We start from the raw sequence: 10,057 nt of genomic DNA, 5'->3' as shown, positions 1-10,057 counted from the left end.
AAAGAACACAAATCGCATTAAGTCTAAGGAATCCAAGTCAACCATTTCACCGGCATATACTAGATAATCTCCCAAAAAAATGGATTATGAAGAATACAAATTGCATTAAGTCTAAGGAATCCAAGTCAATCCTTTCATCAATGTGCATCCTACCACGATTATTATTCATGCGTCCAAAGTTATATGTACTAGTCACAATAGTATATGAGATATGCATACATGAATGCCAATAAAGTGACTATGTACCACTATGTGAGTGTCTCTATGGGTACCTCTGTGTGTGTGTGTGTGTGTGTGTGTGTGTGTGTGTGTGCACATATGCATAGGTATGTATATATGAGAACATGTGTTTCCATTTTGTAGTCTCATAAGTGTGTGCCCTCTCTCTCCCTCTTATCATTTTTCTCTCACCTCCTTTCCTTTTTTTCCTAAGCCCCCTATCTCATCTTTTTTCATATCACATTTGTGCATGTTTTGTAAGCATGTATATGCATATGTATACATGCATGCATGTATACATGTATTTTTATGTGAATATAGATGTCTACATGTGTGTATGCATGCTTTATAAGTTTATATACATTCTCTCTCCTCTCCTTTATTTTCTATATTTTCTCTTTGGATACAATGCAATGCAGATTGTACTATGTCAAGTCCACATTTGATTATGCCTTGTTCTATGGTACACGCATACCATTGGAGTGGTTAAACAAATACAGATTGGGTTGGTAGTATTCTAGATAGGAGGTATACTAATGGTTTTATGTTTTCTTTAGCAATATTGCTGTTACTTAGAGCAACAAGAAACAACTGACAATTGTCTTGTCTACTATAGAGGTTGAGTATAGGGTGCTGCAATTGCAACATGTGAGGTAGCTTGGTTACGCAAACTGCTTGGAAATTTGGGGATGCATGTGAACGAAAAGGTTATCATCACCTGTGATAACCTTAGTAGCATTCAAAGACTAGGAACGTAGTATATTGTGCATGGACCAAACATAGAGATACATTACCATTTCATTTGAAAGTGGATTTTGATAGGTGATATTGACTTGGTTTATATTAGCATAGAGAATCAAGTTGCTAGCATTTTCACCAAGGCCTTGGGAGGTGAAGGTTCAATGCTTCAAGATTATGCTTAGAGTTCATAAGTTCGTGTTGAGCTTGAGGGGGGGAGTTATGAGATGTCAAACTTTACATGAGTTGGCATCCACTATAGCTATCTACCTTGCGTGAATTTCTCTAGTTTCCCTCCTTCCTTTCTCTCTGCTTTCTCTTACTTATATATTTGTGTGTACAAGTATGTGTCCGTATGTGCATACTCATCTTTCCTCTTTTTATCATCATGTCATCCTTCAAAACAAAATAAATACTCTTTATTTCTTATATTCCAAACATCTCTTTCAATAGAAAAATGAGAGAGAGAGAGAGAGAGAGAGAGAGCCAAAGACAACTTTTCATAGACTCGACCCTTGCCTTTTTATTATGGACCCCTTAATTAAAGACGCTATATCTCTTGAATATCAAATCTCTCCTCCTTGTGCCACATAGGCTCGAGAACCTTTTGGTTGGTTCAAGATCCCCAAGGCGAAGTTCTAAATAATATGTATATATATATATATATATGTATATACCTTGGCCTTCTAAACCAAGAAAAAGTCCTCAAAAATAGTAGAAACCAAATATATCAACCACCAAACAAGAACCTAAAGCCTAACAAACTTGAATGGATTTGAATGAATGGTATGACCAACATGCAACGACACATCTAAAACACCTTGGAGATGGAACCGATCATGGCTTGACGTAGAGCCTTACTCTATGATTGCACTAAAATGAGGAAAATCAACTCCCTCACTTTCGTGGCAAATCTCTCTAGCTAGAGCCAACAAGCTCAATATGCTTCCTAGGTAAGAACAAGTTGTCGAAAGAAAACACAATTTACTCAAAAACAAGCGTACTAGATGAGAGCAATGTCGTCAAACGAAACCACAAAAGCCTAGACAATAGATTTGCCACAAAAGAATACACATTTTTACACAAAAGGCGTATGTGCTTGGATGTTTGCAATGTATGTGAGAAGGTCGAATGCAAATGTGAGTAGAGCATGAGCTTTACATGCATCAGTAACTCCTACCGTTTGGAGTCTAGTACAGTATAGTTAGTGCAAGTGCAATTCTTCAACGTAAGGCTTTCCTCCTCTGCGCAATTTGGGATTCCAGGATGCGACGACGCCAATACGACCTACCATCGAATTCGGCACGGATTACGGCCTTTTGACGCTAAGACGGCTTCACGGTACATCGCCTCCGGAATCTCAGAAATTGTGAATGCTGTCGATTGTGGAGCCACATTAGGCTTTTAGAGTCTAGACAGATAATCAGCAGATTTCACATCCTCTGTCCTTCCAGCCAAGCCATTTTAAAGTAGCATGCACGGGCTTAAGCTCGTGCGTTGATTGATATGCTTTTAATGTGGCGGCCATAAGGACCCTTTTCCCTGACTGGTTATCGATATCACGGACGAATATTCTCAGACCTCATGCATCTCTAGTCGCTCCACATCATCAATCTCTTGTAGCAGCGTGACTCTTTGGCTTTGCTTGGTGGTATGCAGTCCACTTATCTTCCATTGGCCTGCCCTTTGCATGTGTGCGTTTTAAGACGAGCATCCAAGCCTTGAGTAGTTAATCAAAGCCCATACAAGAGCCAAAACCTTGAACCAAAAGATTAAAGACTACAAACAGCAACAAGTTTGTTGATAGTTCCGTCAATCACAAGCCCAACGACTTAAGAAAATCATTAGTGCTCTCTAAAGTTTACATTCGAAGGAGGCAAATCCTCACATGAAAAATGCGGCCATCCCTTGAGACTTTTATCAGGTGGCCAAGGTATATGGTTGAACAATATAATAATGCTCGAAGCCTCTAGACGGCATACACTCGCGACACTCTAGGGCCCACAAGGAAAGCTGTGGTCCTGGCGTAGGACGTAAGGACTACAGGCAACATAGAGTTGAGACAAAAGAAAAAAGGGATGCGGACTGTGCAAGGAACTGAAGCTGAAAGCACAGAGAGAGAGAGAGAGAGAAGTCTCGGATTGCACAGGCAATAAACCCCCAAAAAAAAAAAAAAATCACGTGTAAGTGGTAAGGGGGGGGTTCTGTTTTGTGTGTGAGGGTGAGGGTGAGGGTGAGGGTGAGGGTGTGTGTGCGTGTGTGTGTGTGTGAATAAATTATTAGTCACATTATATTATTATATTTATGTATTAGCCAGTGTAAATGGCCAACGGACTTCTGACTTTGTGGCGACCATCCGTCCAGGTGAGAGAACCAAAGGCGTAGCCGTTGAGGGGGCGGCGGACTGTTAACTCCAGGAAGAAGGAGAGGTTCTGGCCGAAGCGCCGGAAGGAGAGGGTGTCCGGGAGCACCGTCACGTCCACCCCGCTGGGAGCCTCCACCCTCGCCCTGTACTGGCTGTCCGCCCGCCCCACGTTCGTCACCGTCCTCCGCACCCTCCGCGTGCCCGTCACCGATGACACCGCTATCGACGGGTAGTTCAGGTCCGCCGGTGACGTCAACATGTCTGCGTCGTCCGTCCCTGGGCACCTCGACCTGTTGTCGGACGTCAGCAGCTGCAGCGTGGCCGTGTCGTAGCCCGTGCTGCACAGAAAACCCACGTAGTCCTGGCCGTCCATGTCGTAGATCAGCCCCGGGTTTTGCGCCCTCTTCGCGTACACTAGCCCTGCTCCCATATCGAAGGGATTGGCTCGCGTCCCCTTTGGAGCTGTCGTGATAGGCCTGTTCTCATTGTCCCTGATCAGTGCTGCATCACATCAATGTTTTGAAGCGTTCGTTAACGGCAAAATATGGCCAAGGCACCAGCCAAAGAGAACGAGACGGCTTCCTTCTCACCTGTCGTTATCATGGCCGACTTGATGGCAGCGGGTGACCACGATGGATGCGAGGCCTTCAGTAAGAGCGCTACCCCTGAGATGTGTGGGCAGGACATGGACGTCCCGGACACGATGTTGTAATCTAGCCCCATGTTGATAGGTGACCATGCAGCCAGTATATTGAGGCCCGGCGCAGCAATGTCCGGCTGCAAAGTTAAAAAGACGAGATTATTCTGAAGAACGAAGAAAGACATCCGAATCACTTAGCCTACGGTGAAAGTTTTTGGTACCTTGAGAACATCCGGAGTAACAGTATTGGGTCCCCTAGACGAGAAGACGGAGACTTGAGGCGCTGGTTTGACGCCCACAACGGTGGACGGCGGAGTGATCAAAGCAACAGGAGATCTGCGATACAGCTATGCAGATTATCACGAAAGCCAGGTAGACGAGGAGGGTGCAGAGCACATGCTTGCTATAAACAAAGCATAGCCGTGCGCGGCTATACCAACTTGTAGGCGATCGTGGACGGTATTGGAGCTTTCACAAGACCTTATTAAGCTAACAAATCAAACCTGGTTACCTGGTAGAGTTCATGTAAGAAAGAATGGCTTTGCCGTCGCTGTTTCCGACGATGGCGCCGGGGACGACAAAGCGGACGCCCATCCGGCGGTCTAGCTCGTCGATAAGGATCAACCCCACCCCTCCTGCGGCCCTCACGACCGCACTCTTGGCCGCCTTGCCGGTCGCCACATCCTGCGACGAGTGCCGGCAAACCACCACCTTCCCCCTCACCTTGCGCGGGTCGAGGGTATTGTTGGTACAATAGCTGTGTTGGTGCAGCCAGCATGAGCAATCTAATCTCTTGGTTAATATTATGCACCAGTCTTGTGATTACACTAACTAGCGATTGGACATGTGCGAAGAAGCGATCCCTCTCACCTCGCTAGCGAGGGGCTGACGTGAGCCTTCCCGGCCCCCCTGCCGTTGATCAGGGCCGCGCTCCGGTCCATGCGTCCGACAGAGAGGGATTCGCCCTAGGGAATAAATCAAAGTAAAAACTCGAGCATCCTTTCTTCTCTTCCCTTAAATAAATTTATTTACAAAAACTGGATGTGCCTTCAGAACGACAAATGCAATTTTTTTTCCTTTTAACAAAGACCTGCACAGAGACGCCGTTGCCCAGCAGGACGCGCGATGGGAAGTCGCGGTCGAGGGAGGTAGCGGCGACAGTGAGGATCCAGGGGGCGACGTTGGTGGCGGCGGAGGCGGGCCCGTTGTTACCGACAGATCCGACGGTGGTGATGGAGCGGAGCATGGCGTGGAAGGAGCCGATGGAGAGGGCGTCCATGAAGTAGTCGCCCTGCGGGGGGTCGGGCCCCAGCGACAGCGACACCACGTCCACGCCGTCGTGGATGGCGTCATCGAAGGCGGCGAGGATGTCGGAGTCGAAGCAGCCGGGGCTCCAGCACACCTTGTAAACCGCCACCCTCGCCCGCGGCGCCCCTCCCCTCGCCCCCCTCTGCCCCCTCCCCAGCCCGCCAGGCGTCAGGCTCACGTCTCCCACGAACCTGCCCATCATTATTTTTATTACTAGGAGTATTACTATAAAACAATTGTAATCAGCAGAGGTGCGGTTTTAGAAAAATTTTGCGGATTTGTATCAAGTGGAAAATATTTTACACATTGGGCTCGAATAACAAAACCCGAGCAGGGGTTGGGTTGACAAAAAATGTTGAATGCAAAAATTTCGGAGAATAAACCTTCAAGAAAATTTTCAGGGTTTGGGTTAAAGGTCTTTGGGTCTGCTACCAAAAATATTGCCGGTGAAAATTGAACCTGACCATTGATTAGTAAGCTTTGTCCAACATCTTTTAAAACTCCATTTAAAACAAGCTGAACCTATGGTCCTGTTTCTATTTTCATGGTACTGCTCCTAGTACCGCACCTGCTCTCACTCCGATATTCCACCGCCGGTGAACAGCATTCAAATATGCTTCTTTGAAATCAACGTATGAGCCATGAGGTGCATGTGAGTGAGGTGTTGTCGCTAGCAATACTGTAACTAGACGTTTCTCAAAATATCCGTGCAATGTCCCACACGATCTTCAAGCGATTTTGCCACATCTACCCACATGTTTCGATGGACGCCAGCCCTTGGTTTTTCAGCGTAATCCTACTGTATTGTCTTTTTGAAGGGAAGAGTCGGAACGTACTTTCCATCGCCCAAACTTCACGGGTGACTTTTAAGGGCTACAGCTTCCAGCTCAGCTCAATTCTCTCCTGAAGGCTGAAACCGTTAGTGCATCTTCCATACACCTAACATTCTAAAGGCATGGTAAAACAGCGGACGGCCTATCAGCTCACACAGATCCATCCCCCCGGCCAAAACAGCTGATCTTGCTTATCACGTTCAGCCATTCATGCTGAGAGCTTATCTTTATAACGGAGCGTATGCTTCCATGCCTCAGAAGAACCTGCTCTAAGATGATGATTCCTATCCACCCTTAATACCGTTGTTTACACAGACTGCAGTTTCCAAAATTATGCCGACAGGAGGACGTCGAACATCCATGCATGAGGCTTCTTCGTTGAGTTGCTAGAGGAAAGATTGGTTATGTAATCTATCGGCGACCGTGAAGATGTGCACCCTTCACGTAATTTACAGCAAATGTTGGGCCCTTTTCTTCTCTCTCTCCCTCTCTCGTATATCGACTCTCGACTCTCTACTCTCGAATCTTCCCCTCGTGAACATTCCGATTGTAGCTACGAGTCAGCAATTGGGCAGTGTCGCCAATTCCAATCCCGCACTCACGTCCAAAAACCCAGAGAGAGAGATAATTGCTCGACAGGCGTTTCCCTGTAGAAGCATTTATGGAGACTGGTCCACGGATTGAATCAAAACCTTTCTATACTTTAGAAGGTAAAAGAGCGGCACTGTATAAGACTATTACCTGCCTGCGGCTGTAGAGGCGGTGTGGCAGCCATGGCCCACGGAGTCCCTTGGAGACAAAATATCGCTCCCGCCTTTTGAAAAGGGCACAAGCGGACCTGACTGCTCCTCCAAGCCTCGCAGGTAATATCGAGCTCCGATGAGCTTTCTGTCAAATGCTTCAAAACACGAACAAAGATCAGTAAGAGGAAAACGCATAGTTGTACAAAATACAAGTGGTGGGACTGCTACTAAATTGATGAGACTTACGATAATCACCTACCTGTTGCACATTGCAGCGGTGAAATTTTCCCCTTCCATGCATTTCCCTTTCCACCTTCGAGGCACTGGCGGCATCATATGGTCGTGGAAGCTTTTCGACTCGGGCCATATCCCTGAAATCGATGCAAGAAACAAGGAAGTTGCGTCTCGAAGTGATCACCTCGTCCAGTTATTATACTCAGTGCAAAGTAAAACAAGAAAATGCGTGTCGAAGACATCAGAATTTAGTAGCCTAGGAATAATTAAGCTTCGAATTTGAAGTGCGACTCGCAGCGACGTAGGGGATTTTGAGACTGACGAAAGTTGTAAATACGTTCCTATCGATGTATTAAAAATGTAATCGACTTTAAAACCATGGAGTTGTCCCCCCCACCTGTGTCGAGCAGCCCGAGAATGACAGAGTGCTGCCTGGAGCTGTGAGGAATTCCCCCGATCTCTGATGGCGGCAAACCAAGAAACTCCCAGGATCGCGTTGTATGGAGCTGCCTCATCTCACTCTTGAACACCGTCACCACTTCGGGCCTTTCTGCGCACGACGAGTATACATATATATATATATATACATCTTTTCAAAGCCAAAAAACAAAACCCGAAGAAGCCGAGAAACCAGATTGATGGATAGAAGGGCACAAGAAGATGGCCCATTCTTACTCGCCAATGCTGCGGCTTGGCCTGCCGACAGTTTTGCAGAAAATCCCCTAAAACCATGCTTGTAGCTGTACACCATCGATCTCTTCGCTGCATCGACACTGTTACAAAACAAGCTGATGATTATCCATGCAGAGCAGTGTAGGGACCTAGTACCAATTTTCCTTGACTCAGAACTGAGACACTCACTTTCCCTCGTGCACACTCGCCAGAATGTCATGGTTGTTCGCTGATGTGATGTCGGGGTCAGCATGGACTTTGCTGCCCATATACACCACATATACCTGAACAAACATCAGTAAAGAATAAGAATAGTTACGCATCATCAAACAGAGCTGAACAAACATCAGTAAAGAATAAGAATAGTTACGCATCATCAAACAGAGCTGAACGGCCGCTACATGTTCGATTCTTTGAGAGGAGAGCATTTACTCACATCTTTGCTTGCGCTGGCCAATGAACCCACAGTGAAGCACCATAAAAGAAAGGCGAGGTAAACAAATGCGACAGACTGCCCACATGGGGAATACATTGTTAGACACCTACAGAGAGAGAGAGAGAGAGAGGAGGGGGGAGAAAGAAAGAGCGAGCGAGTGAGAGAGTGTGATAGAGTAGATATTTGTAACGTCAAAGATAGTGTCGCAAAGGTTCAATCGACTCCACTTTTCGGGTTAACGAGATGGCTGCAAAAACTTAAAAGGCTCTTTCCTTTCGAAGGAAGGAAAGCGAGGCCAACTCCTGAAAGAGTAAAAACGCAGGCAAGGAATTAGGAGAAGACAAAGAGGAGAAAAGACAGACACAGAGAGAGAGAGAGAGAGAGAGAGAAGAGACTCTCTTCTCTCACCGCCGACACCAAGGTACGCTTTAGTTTAGTGGGTGTGGCGCTTCTGGGCTCCAGCTGCCTGCAGTGGGCGCCGCCCAACACCACAAGCGCGTGAATGGCAAGACAAGACATTCTTGCCCACCGCAAAGAGCCATGAGTGCCTGGGTCAAGAGAAGAAGAGAAGAGAGTGAGTGAGTGAGTGAGTGCTCGTCAGTGGAGTGGAGTGGAGTGTATGAACAAAAAGATTGAATGTGGGGCTCATCCCAAAAGGCAGAAAAGAAAAGCTCTCGGCATGACTACACCCCTTCGTCATCATCTTTTGCAATAGTCCCGACTCCCCCGCACATGAATTTCAACCAGCCTTCCCAACATTAGTTTGAGTACCTTACGGAAGCAAAAGAGCTACTTTATTAGAAACTGGCCTCTTGCCGTCACATTCCGGTAGGCGTTCTAGCGCTAGAGGTAGAGGCTAAGGCTAGCCGCTAGAGCGAGCTTCATTGAAAAGTCTTTATAACACTAACGAGTGAATATTGGCATCCGCAACTCTCATGCTTCCCAAATCCCCAATCTGCCATTGTAAAAACTCTCATGCTTCCTCTTAGACTTTTCCCCAACAAACCCCAAAACCTCCTTCTTCACTAACACCGCCTTCTTACGTCACACTTTATTAGGTCCAACTCTATGGTGTACTACTTTATTTCTTTTCTCTTAAAAACCAACGTTAAGTTATTTATATATTGATAAGAGTAAAAAGCTTAAAATTTGGACCTTTGTGCAAGGGTTCACCCTTAGCATAATTAAACATAGCAGTTTTTACAAAACATTTAGAGCATGTTGATAATATTTGCGGCACATTAAAAACAATTGGGGAATTGTTTCAAATTTCTTCTTACATCTAGGGCATAGCCCATCCCCTAATCATATATTTTGGGCTCTACTATTAGTCCGTATCGCTTTTATAATAATTAGCCACATCAAGCATGATGCCTTGGACCACATGTTGTTGCTCTAGATCATCTCAAATCTATATAACCATTGATGATGATTCCAATCAAGGTTCCACCTCTTATTCAGTTTTATGAACAGCTTGTTTGAATTACATCTAGAGTCCTATAGTGGAATGAGGGTTTTACCATTCCATTGTTTGAATCTCAACTCTAGTTAGTTGATATTGATATCTAGTTGGTTTGGGTCTAACCAGTTTTTAATTGTGTAATCCTATATATCTAGCCAATAGTTGATCCCTTTTTTGGATATTCTAAAGGTATGAGGGAGTTAGTCCTTCTCAATGTTCCCATGGAAAAGACTAAACCAGATTAAGTCTAAGGTACATCAAGGGAGTGTGAATTTTCTAAACTAGGAGAAAACTATGTTATCTTACTTTTGAGGAGATATGAGCACCCTTTGATTGTCATTTTGGCTTTGCTTGAGGTTATTCTTGTTACATTGAGTCCTTTCCACCTTGGGAATTCAAAAAGTTGC

At 45.6% G+C, this 10,057-nt stretch overlaps 1 protein-coding gene across 2 annotated transcripts; it reads right to left on the bottom strand.

Annotated features, from left to right (window-relative positions):
• Positions 1–1,976: 1,976 nt before the first annotated feature.
• Positions 1,977–8,549, bottom strand: LOC148026385 (subtilisin-like serine-protease S). 2 transcript variants are annotated; one of them, XM_087690823.1, is made up of 12 exons: positions 8,189–8,549; positions 7,942–8,036; positions 7,756–7,853; positions 7,478–7,630; positions 7,106–7,217; positions 6,845–6,991; positions 5,053–5,461; positions 4,833–4,927; positions 4,474–4,719; positions 4,184–4,298; positions 3,913–4,099; positions 1,977–3,823 (listed from the first exon to the last, which is right to left on the bottom strand). In XM_087690823.1, the coding sequence occupies exons 1-12, from the start codon at positions 8,282–8,284 to the stop codon at positions 3,267–3,269; spliced, it is 2,310 nt and encodes a 769-aa protein (XP_087546949.1). In that variant the 5' UTR covers positions 8,285–8,549; the 3' UTR covers positions 1,977–3,266. The 2 variants fall into 2 exon arrangements, with proteins under 2 accessions (XP_087546949.1, XP_087546950.1); XM_087690824.1 differs by having other exon boundaries at positions 8,123–8,255.
• Between the last annotated feature and the right edge of the window lie 1,508 nt (positions 8,550–10,057).

Source organism: Lygodium microphyllum, chromosome 13, assembly GCF_053477565.2.
Source record: "Lygodium microphyllum isolate KBCC chromosome 13, Lygodium_microphyllum_v1.1.10, whole genome shotgun sequence".
NCBI lineage: Eukaryota > Viridiplantae > Streptophyta > Polypodiopsida > Schizaeales > Lygodiaceae > Lygodium > Lygodium microphyllum.
The sequence above is the reverse complement of the archived record's forward strand: the minus strand, read 5'-3'. Positions and strand labels throughout refer to the sequence as shown.

Coding starts and splice junctions, on each gene's coding strand:
- LOC148026385 (XM_087690823.1), bottom strand. CDS start 8,284: ATGTATTCCCCATGTGGGCAGTCTGTCGCATTTGTTTACCTCGCCTTT. Junction 6,992..7,105: donor ACCGCTGCAATGTGCAACAG/GTAGGTGATTAT, acceptor AGCATTTGACAG/AAAGCTCATCGGAGCTCGAT. Junction 3,824..3,912: donor GTCGGCCATGATAACGACAG/GTGAGAAGGAAG, acceptor GATGTGATGCAG/CACTGATCAGGGACAATGAG.